At 44.6% G+C, this 21,965-nt stretch overlaps 1 protein-coding gene across 1 annotated transcript in view; it reads left to right on the top strand.

The window, feature by feature from the left end:
- Window positions 1–21,965, top strand: part of DPY19L4 (dpy-19 like 4) — a 554,933-nt gene that overhangs the window by 286,113 nt on the left and 246,855 nt on the right. The window contains exon 14 of the mRNA XM_085605236.1: window positions 14,131–14,251. Coding sequence (XP_085461362.1) covers window positions 14,131–14,251 — 121 coding nt within the window. The remainder of the gene's footprint in view (window positions 1–14,130; window positions 14,252–21,965) is intronic.

Here is a 21,965-nt window from a genome sequence, read left to right as displayed (position 1 = left end):
ATGTAGGCGATTTCGACGACTCTGAATGGCGGGAGGCACTGGTCTCACCGCGGGAGGTGGGGATACCGTCTAGACTTAAACTTGTGCAACTCAAAATTTTGCATAGAACTTACTACACTAGATATCTCCTCCACACAATAGGGTCGGCACCACACCCGTACTGCCTGATGCGCTGTGGGGAGGAAGGTACTTTCTTTCATACTTTGTGGGAATGTCCCAAGATAACGGAATACTGGGTGCAAGTGATGAGGACCATATCACAGACGGTGGAGGTATCGCTGGCCCCCGAACCCAAGAGATGTATACTAAATGTGTGGGAGCCGAATGATCTTACACGCCCAGCACAGGAATGGGCAACAATGGGGATAATGGTGGCCAAGCGCAACATTGCGCAAAAATGGGGTGCGAGAGAGACACCATCGCTTACCGCCTGGTGTGGGGATCTTGATGTTGCCATGGCGGCCAAAAAAGCAGTGTTTATCAATCGTGGCTGCCCGAGGAAATCGAGCAGGATATGGGGGGCCTGGAATAAGTACAGGGGATACATTTGTGAACCTCCAGACATAAGAGCGGAGGGGGACTCGGACACTGAAAACGAGGAGGAGCTGGAAGTGTAATGGAGAGGGTTATCTTTTGCCGGGGCATCTGTGAGGCTCGAGCACCAAGTGCCACCACGTCGAACATGCAAAATGTAACGTTTAGAAGTATTTGGATAATGTACCTAATTTGTTTGTGCCTTGAATGCAAATATAATAAAAAGTTTTCAAAAAGAAAGAGGTCTACGCTCTGGTCCTCCATTCCCTCCGGAACGCCCACTACCCTTATGTTGCGTCTTGTGCGCCCCTCCTGTTCTTCAAGCTTTGCCGCCATGAGGCTTTGTTGCTGCTTTAGATGTTGAACTTGTTCCTCCAATTTTTGTGTAGTGATTTCCCCTCACTGTTACTTTTTCAGTTATTTTACGAAATTTTGCCCTCAGTAAATTCACTTAGACTGTAACCGTGTCGATCTTGGGTTTGATAGTACCTCTGAGGTCTGCTATGGCTGCCATTATGGCCATCAGCGAGGGTTCCTCTGCCCCCCTATCCTCTGTCTGTGCTACTGGAGCCACTGCCGGGGACATTGTGACCGCAAAGTTGTCCATCTTGTTGGCTTGTATGGTGGAGGAAGCCTTTGGTTTCACCATTTCTTGTGTTTGGGAGTCCAGGAGGAAGTCCACTAATTTGCCTCCTTTATTAGGCTCCAGGCCCCTCTTCGCTCGGCCCGCTACCTCTGGTTCTTTGACTCTTCTCCTGACCGCCTCCGCAGCTCCTTTGGGCAAACCTTTGACTGGGAGCAGTTAGTGGTAGCCTCGCTACTCCCTTTTGGGGGTGTCTGTGTCTCTCTTCGGCTGAATAATCCACCAGGTTGGGCCCTTGCGCGATTTTCCCCCAGTTCCAGCTAGCACTGCATCTGATAGTATAATCCAGGGCCTGTTCTGGCCTGTCTGGCTTCCCTGTCTGCTGGGTGAGGTGTACCTGTATTGCCCCATTTTTCCCACCAACCAACCAACTGTCTGCTGCGTACCTGTAAGTCCTGTAGTTTTACTTAATTTATCTTGGGCCAGTGAGGGTCCACTCAGGCTCCGGCATGCGGCCTGAATTCGGGCCGTCTTTATGTGCGATTTGCGTTCCTCCGCGGGGCCCCGCGCTGCTGCGTCTACTCTATTTTACCTGCAGCCAGCTTCAGTTCCTCGAGCAGGGCCAGACGTATCACCACCCTCCCCGGGTCCTTGGATCTGCCGCTGGTTCTGTCCCTGGAGCCCGTCGTCACCAGTTGCTTCCCTTCGGCCGCTCGTCTGATAGCCCTATCTCGGTCTTCGACACTATGGGTGCGGCCTTCCGTTCTGCCTGGCTGCGTGCTCCGAGTCCCACAGGCTGCGTATTGAGCAACACCTCTGCTTGTCTCTGCCGGCTTTCCTCCAACTTCAGGCTGATACTCTTGTGAGTCGGGTATTCTGGGTTTTCCGCCCCGATGTAGGCCCGGAGCGATGTGCAGATTACGGGCTTTCAGTTCGGAAAGACCGGAGCTTCACTCAAGTGCGGCCATTACCGGCGGCTTCTGGCCACGACCCCTGTGCAAATAGTTTTACTTGTGCTGTCAAGTTACCAACCCTGTCATCTGATCTAGGTATCTTTGAAGTTGTCTAGAAACAAAGGATGATAATTTTTGCAGTCACTAAATCTTTAGCAATCAAAAGAGTGCAAAACGTACCTGGAATGTCAGTAGAACAAGCCCATTCAGTAATAGCATAACATAAGTTAGCTGGAGATCTCCATTTGTGATCAACTGTATCTTGGTAAAAATACCTGTTGACCATTCAAGAATTAAATAGCTGTTGATGAACATTTGCAAGTAGCCTGCATTTACTCCTTCACACCGCCAACAGTTAGCATCTTCCTCGAAGTTCAGATTATAAAGAATCAAAGGAGTCCAAAAAACTCTCCAGAATATTTTTTGCGAAATGATCAGGGGCTGTAGTCCAGGACTTATTTTTTTTTAATATGAGGCTAGTATCAGGAGAAGGAGGTTATTGGCACAGTTAAGTCTTATTCCCAGTCTTTCTAAGGTTTTTTTCAAGACATCTAATGGGTTTCTGAAGTAAGAAATGGTAAATGGTGGAGGTCTTATTCTGATCCCAGGAAATGTGAAATAAAAATATAAAAATGCTGGTGATTTAAGTGCTGGATTATTAAACTGAGTTATACCTCTGCTGAGGACAATTTTTAAATTAAGTTAATTCTGTATTTCACCTTCTGCAAGGCTGTCTTCGTCTTACAGTCTAGTTAAGGGTAGCATTTTGCCATTGCACCATACTTTGTTAATGCAAACAATTCCCAGGTTGCTTCAGTGACTCCAGTAGAAAGATTAGTTCAGCAGTCAGCAATTGTAGGGATTGTAGCTTTCTCATGTATATAGAAATTTAATATTTTCTTCCTTGGTACTCTATGGCAAATCTGCCGAGCTGTGCTAATAGAAATGAAAGTCTTTTAAAACTTTGAGAGAAAAGAATAATTGTTCTGTCATCATAGATGGTTCAATATATATCCATGTGCAAGATTTGCTAGTTATGTTTTGACTTGAGTACCTATCCTGGTGCGAAATATGGCACCCGGAGACCCAGCTGTTGCCACCAAGACCCAAAATGGACCGTATCACCACCTCGGACCCTGGGAGGTCTTCCAAGCTGTGACACTCAATCACAAAACTGCACAAGTAGAAGAATGATCTTGCTAAGAACACAGGCTCTGACTTCCTGTCAGCTCAATATGGACCCAAAAGAGGGCAAAACTTCAAATACAGTCTTCACTCCTACATACAGTGGCTTCTTGACTTTGCTGTGTGGCCCCGCATTTGCCCAGGGATCAAAGTAAAAGGCTGGCGTCCCAATGCCAGCGCATTTCCCCGAGCCGATGGAGGACACGTTCTGACGCGCGGTGAGTCCTAGCCGACTCTACCATGAGGATTCACAAGTAGTGAGGAATCTAAGACTGAGCACACAACTCTACCTGGGGGTGCTGGGAACTTTGAACCTGAGACTGAGACCCACACCAAATTTTCCTGATCATAGAGAGGGAGAGAGAACGGAGGTGGAGGGTGAGTATTGGAGCTGCCGTGTCCGTAGGACAGGGGCCCTGTGCCAGAGACTCGGAGTACCTCTGTATTGTCGAGTGTAGTACCATGTTTTAGATTATATTAAAGTGCTTCTGTTTTATAACGGCAAGCACTGGGGTGGACAATTAGTTACTATGCTGATCAGTGTTTGTGGATTGCTGAATTGTATCCCCAAATTAACTTCCCAGAAAAGCCTGTGACCTGCTTCCCATCTCTACCACAGAGAGTCAATGCTGAAGTTGCACTTGGTTCAATTTGCAGAACCATATATGGGCAGCCCCAGGATATTAGAGGCAGATGTCCCAGGCCCCCCATGGCTGAGATCCAGTAGCCCCTGCTTGCTCCATTGCCCCCCCCCACCACCACAAACATTCCTTCAGTGAAAATTGTCCTTGACATTCTTTTAAGTTATAATATACAAACCATATACAGTAAGAAAGCCAATTGCACAGCACATATATTTAAGACAAGAACTGTTGGGTTGCCAATGCTTGTTTCATTTTCTTGCTGAGCATCAATTTTTAAAGCATTGTTAGATGTAATGTTCTGTCATCGATTTCTCTATTAGTGTCTCTTTACAAGGAATACCTAAACATCTGAACAGCAATGATGCCACTGATTTACAATATGCACCTGGTTCCAACATGTATTTAACATTAATATCTTAATTCTACTTCAATATTCCCGAATAGTGCAATTGAAGACTAATTTATTTTCTGTTGTCAGCTACTGCTTCGCTTATTTTGGTGCAGCAAAATACTGCTCTTACTTGGCAGTTGTGCTCAAAGCATGTTTTCTGAGCAATAGTTTACTCATATTTATTCACTAAGTACAGGAACTTAACCTTTTCTCTGTGGTTGCCCTCAATTTTTCACCTTTTGCTGGACCCTATATTTTTTCTGGCTTTAGAACTCTGCACTTTATATCTGCTGACCAGTAGTACAATGCATGTGTACTCCCTTTAAACATGGTCGAATTGGCATATATCTGACTGGTGTATTTACTTTATCTAGAAGTATAAGGTGTGGCCTGATTGTAGCAGTGTAACATCTGAAATTCAACCTTTCAAAATAGATGTAGTCTTCATAGCCCACAAGGCAGGATATGATGTTTAAAATCAGGATGCGTAGAAATGTAATGTTAACACGTCCTTACAGTGACCAGCATCCTAAAGCTATTTTCACTATATGAATGCTGGCTGACTCGTTTAGAAACATTGGGAACTGATATTAAATCCTAATACTGCATCTTGGGAATGAGATCAGCTAGAACAAAAATTAAGCAACAATTTCTAGTAGTTAACTATCTAATTCAACGGAGAAGTTAAAATTTTAATAAAGATTAAGGAATAGTAACTTTTGGAAAGTTACCTATTTTCCTACCTGAAGGTCCGGGAAGCTAATTTGCATTGCCTGTCCAGGTTCTCCTTGCCAGGTGTGAAAAAATATGAAATGCCTCCCAGGAGAAAACAATAAGCTGACCTGAACGGGCAGAGATGACTCCTTTAAACTCCACAGAATTTGCAGGGTGGAACTGTGGGCCTCTTTTTGACAGAACAGTGTCAAATCCTGCTTGACAGGTTAGTTGTGCCACATGTAACACATGGGGGCACACTTGAAATGAAGAGAAGAGTATGCCAAGAAAAGTCTTGTTGATCCCCTGGTCGGTTGCTGTAGGACCCTGCTTTTGTCCTAAAATACTTATGTCTCTGAATTTACATATAAAACTTGGGGTGCACTTGAAATGAATAAAACAGGATGTATCCATTGTCTGGTTGCTGTAGGACCCTGTTTTTGTCCTACCAGACTTCTGTCTCTGGGTTTGTTAAGCGTACAGTGGCTGCCTCAAACTGGATTTTAGTGAGTGATATGGGAGAACACTACGATTACCATAGTACACTCTTTCCCCCCCCCCCCCCCCACCCCCTCACCCCACAGTCCTCAGAGCCTAAGTTTAGTGTCACAAAAGACTATGGCCGTCTTGAGTAGGCCCAAAGTGGGTAGGGTTGGCAGCGAGAACTTTTACACCTTTGGTTAAAGCGTGCCCAGCAGTAATTTTTACCCATCATGCATGAATGTGGCACCTTCAGGCACTGACCTCGTAACACCTTCTGGACCTGTGGAAGATCAGAAAAGGACTAGAATTGCTGTCAGTTGGCTGACCTCCAGTGTGGCTGCAGAGAACCCACACGCTGCAAGAAGTCCATGGGGCAAAAAAAGGTTTGTTTCAGTTTTAATTTTTTAATGCATCCTGTTTTCCTGTTAGGAAACTGTCTGCATTAAAAATAAAAAAAGAGTGCGTTATTTAAAAGTACTCATGGACATGGTGCTCTGGTTACCCCAGCTGGACACTATGCCTCTGTCTCTAGCCAATGGTAGTGGGTTTCAATTTGTGGCTTGCCTCCTGCATATTAATGAGGGAGGTCGAATTGCGACCCACTACGAATTGGAATTTTGTGAACTCACCTATTAGTACATAGGCCAGTTCGCAAAAATTCCTTTCCATTCGCAAAAAGTCATGCACAATTGGCAACCACTTTTTGCGAGTGGAAAGTTGTTCATCAGGCCCTAAGTCCTTGACAAGCTATATTGAACTTAGCTTCTCTCTCAGAAGATCTCAATTGATAATCATAATTACAGAATAGTCCTGTCCACGTGCGGAGAGGTTCTTTCAAAATCATATCTACTTGGCCTTACTTCGGAAAAGGTTAGGAAACATATGCAACAGCCTTAAAAACAGGCTATATTGCCAATCTTTATTGAATTACTTTGGAAGAAAAAAAGGGTCATATGCTTAAAAATCCCTTAAGCAAAATGAAAAGTGATCTTTTAAAAAACATCCTTCTCAAACGCTTTTTACTTCGTTTCAAAGTAAGATAAAGAGTAATACATAGCAATGTAGCCTGTATAGGATGCAACATTCAAAACTATGTACATAGGCTACTGCACCTTCAAGGGCCTTCTGAACCCCAGTATCTCATCATGCCGTGTAGGTGGCAGTTTACTCTATTCTTTTTTCCGGCTCCTTCTGAGAGTTTCCTGGAGCAGAGATCTGCCTTTTTTAAGGTTTTTTCCCTCAATAATTTCCATCTTAGGCTTTTTAACGCTGATTCACTTGACATCCTTTAGGGCGTAGAGTATTTTTATATAATTTTCTGACAGGAAATGTATCTAATTTTGCACAAAATTCCATCTCTTTGTGAACTGCCCAAAGTCTGTCAGAAAAATGGCATAAACAGACCCACACAGGATCGGTAACTTATGTTCGCCAGATTCTCATGACATGTCTCCACTGCAAGACCCTCTCCATGCGCACTTTGAGGGAGAGAGAGAAAATTCACCTCCATGGCCAAGTGGAGCACCACAGACAACCAGATTCTCTGATAAGTGAGACTTCTGAAGGGCGAGGCAAGACTTCACCCTCTACCAGTCCCCCCAAGTCATGTTCTGAGGACCCCCGCAGAGGAGGATCCAGAAAGAGAATGTCAGGAGGAAGACATCGATTCCATTCCACGTCAAGGACTTTGACATCGCAAAGAGGTACTGCCCCTACTTGCTTGACGTCAAGAACACTTACGATGTAGAGGAGAACACCGCCGACGCCAAAACACCATGCAACATCGAGAAATGTCTCGACATCATACAACTTCCCTGACCAAGACAACGGATTAGCTTTCACGGATCTCAATATTAGAACAGTCCTTCTTCCTGGATCCCAAACCGCTCAGACTGTTACTTTACCTGCATTGTTTCATCACCGCTCTTCTCCTGCAGAAAGAGTGCTCCACACTTTTGATGGTAGGAGGGTTTTGAAGTTGTGTCTAGATAAGACGAAATCTTTAAGAAAATCAAACCAACTCTTTGTCAACTATGGTCCTCTACCTACAGGATATTCCACTTCTAATCAATCCTTATCTAGATGGATTGTCTCCTGCATAGTCCTTCATCAAAAAACAAACACAACCCTATCCGGTAAACCTAGGGCTCACTCTACCAACCTGAGCCTACCTATAATGTCTCTGTAACCTTTTGTTTTTTCTGTGAATTTCTACGTTTTTTAAATTCCATTTCCTAACTATAACGTCCCTGTAACCTGTGTTTTTTTTTCCCAGTGAAAATATATATGTATGTATGTATGTATGTATGTATGTATGTATGTATGTATGTATATATGTGTATGTATGTATATATGTGTATACATATATATATATATATATATATATATATATATATATATATATATATATATATATGCATTACGTAAACTTAACTTACCTCACCTGTGAATGCGAGCAGCTAGAAAACAAAATATATATTACTCACCTAGACCCGCTATCTCAATACCTAGCAGGTCGAGTAGGTCCTGCTCCTGGTCCAGTGGTGCTTTTGCTGCTGGTCTGATCCCCTGCACTCTTCCCCAGAGCAGCTGACACTTCTGCAGGGCATAACTTTTGCCGGAACTGCTGCCAACATGCAGGGGAGGTGATGCAGCACCCAAAGGATGAGCGTTGCCACCTCCGCCTCGCTCAAAATGGTGTGGAGATGCACCCTGTCAGCCTGCGTCACCCACAGGGGGTGTGGGTGGCACTGGCACTGCTGCCTGTTTCTACCATAGCGGAAGGAGTCCGAGTGGTTTGGGAATTATTTTTCAAAGGAACAGAAGAAGGACCGAACAGGTCAGGAAATGAAAACAAAAAAAGTCACAAAAACTCTGACAGAAATGTAAATACGCACAAGGAAAGACGGACCGTGATGAAAAATGAATGAATAACAGGTGAGTTTGAGATTGGGGTTGTCGGATGAGACGGATTAAGTAGGAATAAAAAACGTATGTGCAAGCCAGGAGGAGAAGCAGAAGTACGTAAAACAAAATAGCCACACCCTTGCACACCACGTGGTGCCATTCTCGCTGATGTTCTGCTCGGAATGGTCTACTGGCATGAAGAAAATGGCGTGAACGGCAGGTAGAACATTTTCTCCCTTTGGGGGAATTCTGCAGAATCTCAATGAGTTTTTGGGTTACTTTGCAGAGTGGAATTCTGCAAGTTTCATCCAGGCATAGTGTTATCCTGTGTTATTATATAGTATTGAAAATTTAGATGTGGCAGCTTGACAGCTTCATTGATACCCTGTTTGCAACGACGAACAGGACGCGGACACACCTGTCTGGTGCTCAAGCCTCTTTCACCCTGAGAAGCCCCTGTTTTTTGGGCATGTTTGTGGAAGACAACAAATTCCCCTTTCTTATGGCAAGATTGGGGGTGCATCAAGGACCCACTTGGCCTCATCCTATGACTTGGTGTGCTTGTAAAAAATAAATGTCCCAATGGCTATAATGAAGTGACAGGCTGACACCATGCGTGCCCCACTAGCCAATAATACTGATCGTGTGACTTCTCCCAACAATCCCCCACATCTTTTGGCCAGTATAAGTGTTGACAGGTAACCCTCTGCTTTCCTTAGTCAAGGATGGTGTGGGAAGAAGAAAGAACCCTCTGCTGTGCCCTACTCCCTTGATGGGGATAATAAACAGTGTTCCAGGTATAATTCTACAGTAGTCTTCAACGCAAAATCAAAATAGTTGTAAAATTCAGAAGTTAAGTTATAGCCTTAATGTAAACTTTCACTGCCCCATACAGTCTTAATTAACATCAAAGAGCTTTTCACACACACAGTAGCACAGTACACAACTTACAATATTGCTAATTAAATGGACAGGGATTACACACTTTTATAAATGCTCAATTTGAACACCACCATACAATACCCAAATACTGGCATACATGTATGTTATAACGTAGGATGTTATGTTAAATGTTATGCTAAAATGAATTTGTAAAGCGCACGTACACTGGGGAGGTTTCATGGCACTCATTTTGATTGAGACCCAAGTCCTGGAGATTTGTGCAGAAAGCCTGTCGGAATAGCCAGGTTTTTAGGAGACTTCTGAAGCCGAGGAGATTGGTGCAGAAGCGAATTTCAGAGGGAAGGGAGTTCCAGAACATAGGGGCCAAAGTGGCAAACCTGGCACCCCCAGTGCGCTTGAGTCTAAAATGAGGGATAGTAACAGCTGCTTGTGGGCTGAACGGAGATTACGTGTGGGAACATATTTGTTAATCATGTTATTCACGAATTTCGGGCTCCTTCTATTGAGTGACCTAAAAATGAGACATCCAACCTTAAAGGCACACCGCTGAACAACCGGACCCAGTGTAATTGCTTCAAGAGAGGCGTAATATGATGATGCCTAGGCTGGTGAACAATCAGACGCGCAGCCTGGTTTTGTACCATCTGTAAACGTCTGGATAAATAAAGGGGGATGCCAAAGTAAAGTGAATTGGCATAGTCGACATGGGACATGACCATGGCGATTATCACCTGAATCCGAGCTTCGTGGGCAAGAAATCTACAGATCTTTTTTTATTTTCCTGAGTTGGAAAATGCAGGTGGAAATCACCGACCCGATCTGAGGCTTCAAAGTGAGATCCTGACTAATAACTACCCCAAGGCTCTTAGCCGAGCTAGATGGAGAGGGGGACCGACCCAGCTCTCTAGGCCAAAAATGGGGTCCCATGGATTTTTAGCGATACCACCTGTTAAAACTAACTTCGTCTTATCCGGATTAAGTTTTATGTGGTTCCTGTTCATCCACTGACTGATGAACAGCATGGTAGATTGAAAGGCATAAACCGACTCCAGGGAGTTGCTGATGGAGAAGATGAGTTGGAAATCATCAGCATAATTAAATGTACAGACTTGACGCTCTTTCAGTGCTCGGACAAGAGGGAGAAGGTAGAGATTAAACAACAGGGTAGAAAGAGAGGAGCCCTGAGGGACTGCACAAGAAATTCTGACTCTAGGGGCAGTAAACTGGGCAGTACAGACTGAACAGCATGGTAGATTGAAAGGCATGGACCGACTCCAGGGAGTTGCTGATGGAGAAGATGAGTTGGAAATCATCAGCATATTTAAATGTACAGACTTGATGCTCTTTCAGGGCTCGGACAAGAGGGAGAAGATAGAGATTAAACAACAGGGGAGAAAGAGATGGGCCCTGAGAGACTCCACAAGGAATTCTGACTCTGGGGGCAGTAAACTGGGCAGTACAGACTGCCTGGGAGCTATTTTCCAGGAAGGAACTGATCCAGCCCAGAGCAGGTCCCGAGATTCCCGCGTCCCTCACACGGTCGACCAAAGGATTATGGTCAACCGTGTCGAAGGCCGCGGAAAGATCAAGCAGGACAAGGGCCTGCGAAGAGCCACTATCGACCTCACTACGGAGAGAATCCATCACTGTAAGGATCACCGCCTCGGTAGAGTGAGCTGGGCAGAAACCCGCTTGGTGAGGATCAAGAAATTCAGATTCCTCCAAGAAGTTGGTAAGACATCGCGTGACATAAGCTTCCAAAATCTTAGCCAGGTAGGGAAGAAGGAAAATTGGACGATAGTTTGTCAAAGTTAATGGATCTAATCCCACCTTCTTTAAGAGGGGGACAACGATTGCCTCCTTAAAAGTTGCAGGGACAATGCCTTGGGACAAAGACCCATTTAAGAGATTAAGAGCAGGACTGGGAAGGGCAGTAAAAATGTCCTTCAAGATGCTAGAAGGGCAACAGTCAGTGGGAGAACCAGATTTGACTTTGAAAGAAGATCTATGAAGGTGTGCTCACATATTGTGGGGAAATGAGTAAAAGTACTATGGTTTTGGGTGGGATGAGGAAAAGAATTCAGATTTTGACAAGCCGGGATACTGGACTTGATTTTAAAACATTTTTCAATAAAAAAGAGATTCAGTGCATTGCAAAAAGTTTGGAAAGGGGTGGGCTTAACTAAAATTCTGTCGGGGGTGGACAACTCATTCACAATATAAAAGATCTCCATCGAGCGGTTTGTTGCAGACAGGATTTTAGATGAAAAATACGCCGCTTTAGCAGTTAAAATAGATTTTTTTATATGTTTTCAAGGAGTTCAAATAAGGCTGTGTGTCTTCAGGTAGGTAGATACATCGCCACTTTCTTTCCAATTGCCTTAAGGCTAGTTTTTGATGTTTCAGCTCAGTGGGGAACCATTTCTGGGCATCATGGCGGCAGGGGGCATGAATCTTCCTGTGGGGAGCAAACTGGTCGCTAGCAGCCAGTAGCCAACTAGTTAACTGCGCATCAGCCAAATTTATCGAAGAGTTGCCCAGGGGAATCAAATTGACAAGTGAGTCAAGAAATAAGAGTTTCTCGATCTTGTTCCAGTTTCTGCGTGTGCACCCACCTAAACTAGGGTTTTTAATCAAGAAATTATCATGAACGGTGAATTTGATTATATGGTGATCAGACCATGTACACGGTGAGACTGAGACGGGGGACATAGTGATGTTGACAGTCCAGACCTGGTCAAGAATATGCCCCTTAATATGTGTGTCTGTGCATACCTGTTGTGTTAAGTTCAGTCCTGAAAGTAGCTTGGCAAGTTCAGCCGATTGGGGGCCACCAGAGGTTTCATTGGCCCAATAGTTAAAGTCACCAATCAGCAGAACCTTCCCGTAGTTAGTTACCAAGTGCGCTATCTGGTCACCCAAAGAGTGAGGAAAGAGGCATCCTCTGAGGAGGTCTATAAAGCAGAACTCAAACTAAAAGTGCAGTGTCCGATTCGAATTCAAATTTTATCACCAGATTATCCACTGAAGGTAAGTCTAGCGGAGTTAAAGCAGTGTAACTACAATCATGACGTGTTATGACAGCTACTCCTCCGCCCACTTTCCCCTGGGGACGGTTAGCCTGGGTGATGTGATAATCTGAAGGTAGTGCCGCAAGAATGTCTGGGGATGACTCCTGCGATAACCAGGTTTTAGTAAGCAGGAGAAAGATCTGGCTGCTCAAATTTGAGCAACAAAGAAATATCCATCTGATGTTTAACCATCGAGCCGGTGTTCAGATATACAACAGAGAGCTTCCGAGCTTCGTTACCGTGGCCCTATTGGGTCTGAGAAGGACCAGCAATATGAGTACCACAGATTTCAGGAAAAGCTGTTCTAGATGCCAAAATCCCCTGTTCCGCTAAGCTGGAATAAGTAAGGGGATTGAGTTTGGCAGGGACTGCATGAAGTGCTGTCAACTCAAATTTTCTGAGCATAATGACAGGCCCCAGGTCCCGGAAGGGCGCAGACGGGCTTGCCTTTGGCGCGCTGTGCTCCCGTGCAGCGACCGGCATGAAATAGCCGGTGGCAGCCTTAGCTCCACTCCTCTTCACGCTGATAGGCTACCGAGTGGGCGTGACGGCCAGAAGCAGCTGGGCTGGGAAGATGCGTGCGGGTGAGGATAACACTTACCATAACAACAAACCTACAGGTAGTATTGTCAGTGTTTGAGGTTTTCACTAAATACAAACACCTACACACAAAAAAAACTGACCAATTACATTTTAGCTACTGAGACAATTGGATAAACTCTTATTCCCTTATCAACATGCTTACCCAGTGTCTCACTCGCATCCCATTTCCACCTTTAACTCATCATGGAGATGGTGGGAGTTGGGGTAGTACCTTCACTTGTTAATTTTCCTTTTCTTTAGTGTGTTTTACCAACTATTGCCACCCATTAACCTTGACTTCACCTGAATGAGCTTTTTTAGGATTAGTATATGTTCATCATTACATACAGGTGTTGGTGGGAATAAATGTACCATATTAATTGTTGTTTTATTATTGTTGTACCATATCTGATCTCACCCTCTTAGAATGATGTGAATGGAAAATTAAACAGTGTATCCAACAATTGACCATGCAGTATCACTATTATTTAGTTTTTGTGTGCGGCAGTGGGTGCATTATTTTCATGTCCTCACACTACCGTCAGGTTGTGTGATTCTATGGAGTACAATGTGTCTTTACTACTGTTTGAGATGAAATTGTGATCTTGGGCTGGTTTTAAGTCTGTTATTTGGATGGCATAAATTGTAATGACACCATTTTGCCTGAATAGAATCCTGGTATGTCTCTCTTGTTGCAGTGTTTGCACAGCGGAGATAACCACAAACCAATTTATTTTGTGATTTGAATTGCCCTGCACTCTATTTTCCAGATCCCATTGCCTTTCATTGAACCCTCTCCATATGTTAATTTCATAGGTGCCATTGTCCTGTCTGTGGTTGCTTATGCTATCGTGGTGCCTCCCTACAGAGTTACCTTAACAGCCTCACACTCAGGCAACCTGGCCCTCATCCCTCACTTTGCCGTTCACTTGGTCAGCCGTGCCTGCTGGGAAAAACTGTGAAATCCTGATCAACTGCAGAGAGATTGCCATGTCATTGCTTACTGATAGATCTTTGTAAAGACTCTGTATGGATCTTGCAAGATAGCAATCTATTTGTTACCAGGATTGACAAGAGATCATAGCGATTAGTTGTCTATAGTAATACTACAACTAACTATGAACAAATATGACTGATTTGCCATTCTTCATTTTTTAACTAAACTGTAATTTATTCCCAGCATGAAATTCCTGTGGACACCCTATGTGTGCGTTCTTGCTGCATTTGGGGTCTGTTCTCCAGAGCTCTGGACAACGCTCTTCAAGTGGATTCGATTAAAATCAATTGATGCATTTGTACTGGTGAGTTATTTCACATTATAGGATTCCTCCTATTGATTGACTGATTCAAGGTGAAATGTTTGTAACATGTAACATTAATCTGTACATGGAAAACCTAGATCCTCAAGAGGCTCATCCTCAAACTACAAATCATTTTCAAATATTTCCTAATACTTTAAATTGATGCACTTTGTTAGCAAAATAAAATATCACAATCTCAATCTTTGCAGCAAACTAGTGTACAAGTCTTTATATGTACTAGTGGTGACTGCTGCAACGGCCAATACAATAGTGTTTGTATGACTTACAACAACGCTGAATGCAACAACCCACCTCATCTTTTACTTAAGTGAAAGCCATCCTAGAACAATAGCCCTGGCAAACCTTACATGCCTACTAATTAGAAAACATTCCAACCTCGCTCTTACACTTCTGTACCCACACTGCAGGTATGAATGACAAATATGCCATCTCCTGGGCATCTACATGGTTCCAAACCTCCAAACAAATGCCATGCCCAAGCAACGTAAAAAGGCCCTAAATGTGTACTGAATAGTTTGCTGTTCAGAAAATCATTCGATACAGCAGGTACAAACTTTATAACACAGGTGAAACATTATTCACATTAGTAAAAATGTGATAATCATCATATTCTAAATCACATTTTCATTGTACAAAATTATACAAAATAATTGATCTGTGTGCATTGGAATCAAACATCTATTCTAATTCCTAATCAAATATCACCAGGATAGATTTTTAACACTAGAATAATTTTATGTTTGGCTTCCATTGGTAACCATTAGAATGAATACTGAAATAGAAATTGGGTTATTCACTCTAATATGTCTCTGCAGTTAAAAACAGAAGTTATTCCACTGTTGCGTTGCCATGGGGAAAGCTCGCTTCCATGGTCCTTAGGCCACCTCGCTGATCTCTAGAGACCTCAGCTAGGTGTCGGAACAGCTGGTCTTCAATCTTGTTTCCGGTTTCCCACATCTTTCAGGTCTCTGCAGACCTAAAGAAAGCAGAGGAATGCAGGTGGCTCTGTGGCACCACCATCTCCCCTGCCAGTAGTGCGCAAACAGCAACATTCTCGTTTTAAACTGGAGACTCATGATTTTCTCCAGCTTATTATTTGCCTTACCCCACTACAACTATTATGAAAACTTATTTTCTTAAAATCTCCCTCTTACGTTTTCCTATATTCTGTCATGTGTGCGGACCAACAGCTCAGTACAAGTTAGAGCTCCCTCCAGAGACTCTGTAAATGAGGTGGAATTTTCCTTTTGGGCTGCAGCTAGCAGAAAATGGCAGATGAGGAGTCCCGTTGATTGTTCCTGGAGTGTGCATAGCAAGTGTATTTGTAAGTGGAGACTACAAAATCAACTGTTTCTCTTACTACCTCATGGGGCTGACCTACAGGAGGTGTAATAAGTGTTGCTTCTGATGGATACTCCTAACTACACATTCTTCACTATAGACTATTCCCTAGGCACTAGACTGGATATGGAGATCTTTTATACCATTACTCTCGCTCCGCTAGGTGGCATTGTGTAGCTTTGTGCTGGCTCCATGCAGCGCCGAAAGTAACAGAGTGGAGACAAATGTAACTGCCACCCCTGCACACTGACGTCAGTTCCACTTCCAAATTTGTCAGGTCTTTTTACTGCTTCCAGTCTTTTCACTGTGTGATAGAGAATGATGTCCCCATTGAAAACAACAGGATTCAAGCTACGCCACGATTGCGCGAATCAGATGTCTACCACACATCTGCATGAGGCATGTCTTTGGTGCCTGGGCTCAGGACACAACTCTAAGTCGTGTGATAAGTGTGCCTGCATGCACCTGAAGGCGATGTGAGGCAGAGAGGTGAAGCTGTATATGCTGTACACAAGAAAGTTGAGGCATTTGTGTATTCCCACTCAAGCTCCTTGGTTAAGCGGCCAGACTTGAGCCTGGTCATAGGGCCATTCCTACAATGTTTCACTTCCTGCTTGAAGCCCTCTGACAATTGTTTTCAATTCAATATGCTTTATTCGATTCTTCACAAAAAATCATAAAAGCAGAAACAATAAAAACCAGTATGTATCCTCATACACATTTCATATATCATAAAAAACACATATATTTATAAATTATTATATGCAATGATCTAGTCAAACTGTAAAATTTATGATATCATAGTTTTTCTGCAGCCAATCAGAAGCCCTCTGTCAAGTCCAAGCCTAAACACAAACATAAAAAAATAAAGTGGGTCTCTACCCCATTCCTGCTTCTCAGATTCCAACGAGGAAGCACGAGTGCGTCAAGATGCGAGTCATACTCTGTCAAGGTCACCGGTCACTGACACATTTCCTCAGCTGATCCCGCTGTTAACCCTGCAACAGATCAATGCCATGTTGCAAATATTTCATTGTGCATCTGGCTCACTCCAACATGCATTCGGGCCCCACAGAATGCTTTGGGCCCTACAGTCAAGTTTTGGTTGGCGGGTCCCTCCTCAGCGCCATCTGTCCCATTCTGTCTCACTACCGGATGCGTAACAACTTCGGTACAGACATCTAATCTTGCCCTGCAATTCATGCTGGTTCCTGACCCCGGCACTGACACCACAAGCCCCAGAATATGATCCGATACTGGTTACTATGTCGGACCCTGAAGAGATGTCTGCCTGAGTTTGACCAATATCGTGCTAGGAAATGACAACAAGAATTTGCAAAGCAATCGGTCTCGCATTTTAGAGAGTTTGAGCTGTTGGTACTGTAAGAGACGATGCCTTTTATTTATGTGTTTTTAAATCTGCAAGCAGTGAGAAAATAGAAGCAAGGCTGGCAGTAACTGCACCTCTTTTACTGCCAGCCTTGCTTCTTTTAAGCAAGGACTATAAGTACAAAGTGCATGTTTACGCACTGCTTGCAGGTTTTCAAAACATATAAATAAAAGGCATTGCCATTTACAATGTAAATAGGTCAAACTCTCGCAAATGCGAGGCTTATTGTATTGCATTGCCAGTCATGTGATAAGTGTCAGGGGACGTCATGAGTGTGCGTGTTTGTGATTTTGGGGTAATGGTACCTGGTGTATATGATGGACAATGGAGTAATAGTTGTGGAAGGGCAGAGCCGTGGTGTTCCTGTGTGTATGTGTGATCGGGAGCGAGAGGAGAAAACTGGTGCTTGTGTTAGGGTGAGAGCTCTTTGTGTGCATGTGTATGTGGGATGGAATAGAGAAAAGGAGGGGGTGCAATGGCAGGAGGTGGAAATGGTGGGTGGGTGTGTGCACGCAATGGGAAGAGGAGGACTTGTGTGCGTGCGTGCGAGAAAGTAATGGTGTGTGTAGACACAATGGCAGAGATGTACAGTCGACGCAGCATAAAATAATGTGTCGTGAGAGGGAGGACCTGTGAGGAAAAAGGAGAACAAACGCTTGATTGAGAAGTGGCCCGAGTGTTTGTGAGGGTGCATGGTGTTAGCACGTATGTGGGATGGAGAGTGGTAGAGCCGGGTGTGTTTGATATCTTTTTTCTGATGGAGATTAAGTCAGGACGGCGTGTGTGTGTGTGCGTTTCTTTGAGAGGAGAGGCAGACTGTGTGTGCTTAGGCCGGTTGTGGTGGTAAACTTGCTTTGTTACAGAATTATTCGTGTTTTAAGTAATTCTGATTTGTTTCCTTTTTATGGGAAATGGGCTCCAAGAACATAAAAGCCGTGAAATACAGCCAGGCCCTGCATTTCTGACATTCCAGTGGAATCAATCAAATTAAACCTGCTGTTAGCATTTGCCTCTTTTTGGCCACATAATGTGATTAGCAGAGTGTGGGGTCATGTAGTTTTTGGGAAGAGGTTCATAGAGGCAGACAGCATCCTTAATGTAATGAGGATGTGCAGTGGGAGGGAGACTGGAGGGGTGAAGACTGCAAGCCTGGGAGGACCAGCATCCTTAATGTAACGAGGGTCCTGAATATGGTCAGAGGCATGGGGGGGGGCGCTTAAAGGCCTGAGAGGACCAACATCCCTAAGTACAGAGAGCCTAGATTTCAATGATGTGTTGTAGGAGCAGAGGATGAGGACCCGAGAGGACCAGCAACCTTATCATAACAAGAGGAGAGAATATAAAGATGGGATGGAGGAAGCAGAGGCTGAGGGCCAGAGAGGACCAGATTCATTCATGTCACGAGGGCCGATGATATGGCGAGTAAGGGTCGGTAGAAAAAAAGGCCTGAAAGAAGGTAGCATCCTTCAGGTGACGAGGGTTTAGGAGGCAGGGGGGCACGTGGTTGGGTGGAGGTACAAAGAGAGATGCGAAGGTAAGGTAACAACATCCCTAGTGTAGGGCGGACGATTTGGAAGAGGTGGAGACAGGGAGCCTGATAGGGACAGGAAGCATCTTAATTTAATGAGAGCCAAGGGAGGCGAGGGTGTCACGATAGAGAGGCAGAAGCTGACACCATGGGAGGGCAACATCTGCAAGGCAAGGAGAGCTGAGGAGGCTTTGTGGGCTGGACAACGGCACAGAGGAGAGGTGAAGATTGACGCCATTACATTCACAGCTTCCTTAAGGTAGCTAGAGACCCGTATCAGAGTGGGGGTGTTTGTGGGAGAGATGAAGGGGCAGTTTTGTGAGGGGATGGAGCAGTTCTGGATGAAAGCTCTTTCACTTCTTCCAGGTTATTAGGAGTGCGAGGAATGTGCAGGGCAGAGTGCAGCTGCAGGATTATGTGGGGGACATAAGAGCAGTGCTTAATGAGTATTAAAAAACATGGACCTCGGCACTCGCGCTTTAGATTAACCCCTTCCATGCTGCGCAGATTCCGCCGCTGTGCTGACGGAATCTTGCGCGGGCGGGGTCATGACGGAACGGTTCCGTCATGAGCACAGCTCAACCGTGGCTCATGACGGAACCGTTCCGTCATGAGCACCGAAGGGGTTAAAACATTTGAAGCCACAGTTGTTTAGGAAATGTGCATTTTATTTCTATTTCTTTACTTTTGATGCAGTTGAGACACCTGCGTTGTAGCTTTGGATGTTTAAAGCTAAAGCACGTGTGCCGCGACTGAAACTAAAGTAAACAAATAGAAAAAAATGGCAACCGCACGCTTTTTTTCCTATTTGTTTACTTTTGTTACAATGGCTTAACCCGCTATTTAGCTTTAAGCACAGGAGCTTCGATTTACTTCAAAAGTAAGAAAAAAAAAAATAGAAAAAAATGCACACATTTTTTTCTATTACTTTATATTTGAAGCAATAGCGGCACCCGCCCTTCAGCTTAAGATGCTTAAAACTAAAGTGCGGGTGCTGCCATTGTAAACATTAGTAAATAGAAAGAAAATGCATGCGCCTGCTTTGGCGATTTCAAGATCACAACTAACAGCAAATAAAAGCGTGGATGCCATTGAGGCATGCCGCGCTGGTTAAATTAAAAAAAATAATAATAATTGCGGAAGAGCCTGTCTTGCCTGCAATCGCAGGCACCAGAAAGGCATTTAAGACAACAAAAGGTTACAAAGGTAGAAAAGGTGGTACTAAGAAGTTACTACTAAGCCTATTGACAGATCAAAAGCAACCATTTAGAAAGAACAGTTACAGGAGCCAATTGAAAACATGGGCGGAAAATGGGCAGAGCTTCAAGGCCATACCTGAATACAGCATGGCTCAAAGAGACAGCGCAAGCGCTGCCTAAGTGAGACCTAAAAACCCAGCTGGTTCTCTTGCAGCCTCATTTTAACTGAGCCTCTACCAGTTTGCACGTATCAGCAGAGGCTCCATTATCTTTTGGTTCTGATTCTGACCCTCGACCTGAGCTGAGTGCTCCGCAGTATGTTGATGATGATGACTATGATGGTGAGGGTGGTGGCTTGCTACTCCCTCAATACACTGATGATGCCTTATACCTGGAATTCCAAAACACCAGTGGGCTTGACACCTCCTCTGAAACAGAGCCTGCCCTTCCACATGGGCCACCGATAGAGAAGTGTGCCTGATTCGCAGTGATGGTTCGCCCTTCTGTTGTAACTAAAACAAATGTTTAAACAGAAATTCTTCAGCCAGGCAATCTGGTGGTTACTTGGTTAAAACCATGCTGTTTCCCACCAATGAACAGGTAGGTGGCTAGACAACATAGACTGGTGCCCCATATTTTCACATCCGGTACCTTACTCCTGAGAACATAATTGTACAACAAAGTGAATATAATTCATTTCCCACCACTCTCCCAAACGGAATGTAAAAGGATTGACATCTTGGGAAAACGTACATTTTCTTAAGGAAGTCCGGCGTTGCACTCGTTAACCACGTTCTTATCTGTTGGTGCTAAACACCCCTGCAGTTTGGTACACAACCATCAATATCTTGCCAACAATCTCAGAAGATCATAGGGCCTCTTTAGTCAGATGATACATGGTGGGCAGGATGCTGCCAAATAGGTTATCTTTCAGGTTTGGATTCCACGGACTGCCTTGACAGAGTGGCTGGTACCAATGTGGTTCTTTGCCGACATGCCAGGATCATGTCTGCTTGTCAGGGCTCCACAAGTCTTACCTTCTGTTTGCGGAGTGGTCTCCCAGAGATGACATGAACAACCTCCACCGTCTCCCACTACTCCCTAGTTATTGAAACTATACCAACCAGGGTGGTGTGGGGTGCGTTCCTTCTGTGTGTAGACCTGGTCGTGAATGATCGTTACAGGTGAGGGAACCCTCCTAGTAACAGCCACCTGTTGGGGACAAACCATACCAGCATTTAAACTATTCACCCCTGGCTTCCACTCATACAACCATTCACACAGAGAGAATATAAACACAGGATGTACATCCGTATTCAGCTTGAACGTGGTTCAAGCCGGAACTCAGTTTCTGCATTCACAGGTAGGGGAAAATAGGAAATGAAACTGGAAACGCTCCTGCGTGCATGAAGGTGAGCGTCACACCCTGCTGATCATGTAGCTCCCAAAGAAACAAGCAAGCGCTCCTGCACAAGTAGTGTTAGGGTGTTGGTTATTTAGCTGTAAAAGAAATATACACTCCTGCGTGTAGGACCCCTGTAGTGTATTGAGCGCTTCTGCGCCAACACGGAAGCTGTAGTTAATGCAACAGCGCGCTCCTGCGCTTGTTGCTGCCCAGAGCGGTGAAGTAGGGCGTTGAGCACTCCTGCACCAACCCCTAGGTTGTGCTGCACAACAACACGCTCCTGCATGTGTTGCTGCCAAGCATAGTGAAAACGCTCCTGCGCCATCACAGAAGTAGAGTTGCACAACTACGCGCTCCTGTGTGTGTTGCTGCCAAGAGCAGTGAAAAGCACTCCTGTGCCAACACCGAAGTAGATATGCACAACAACGCGCTCTCCTCATGTTGCTGCCAAGAGCAGTGAAAGCGCCCCTGCAATGGTAGTACTAGAAAGGTGTAAGTGCTCCTGTGCAAACACCAAGGCATGTGGACTCACCACTTGGTTAGGGGGCAGAACCTCAGGATCGTTCCTGTGAACCGCCAGTCCACTAAAAACTGATGTATGCTGGTGGACGCTCTGCTGAGGAACGGCAATCCCATCAATGCAGAGGATTCTCAATCCGAAGCAATGCCGGGTTGAACGCCACTGGTTCAAATGTGGTTTCTCCTGGAAGTTCAACCCGCACTTGCTTCCTGGATTGTCTTTGGCAGGAGAAGAGCTAGACCGCCAACTTCCGGTAGCTCGATTATCTGGAGCTCCGTACTGTCCGCAAGGAAGCGGAACAAGCACTCTA

Source organism: Triturus cristatus, chromosome 5_1 (genome assembly GCF_964204655.1).
Source record: "Triturus cristatus chromosome 5_1, aTriCri1.1, whole genome shotgun sequence".
In the NCBI taxonomy this organism is placed as follows: Eukaryota; Metazoa; Chordata; class Amphibia; order Caudata; family Salamandridae; genus Triturus; species Triturus cristatus.
This window is presented reverse-complemented; position numbering and strand designations above follow the sequence as displayed.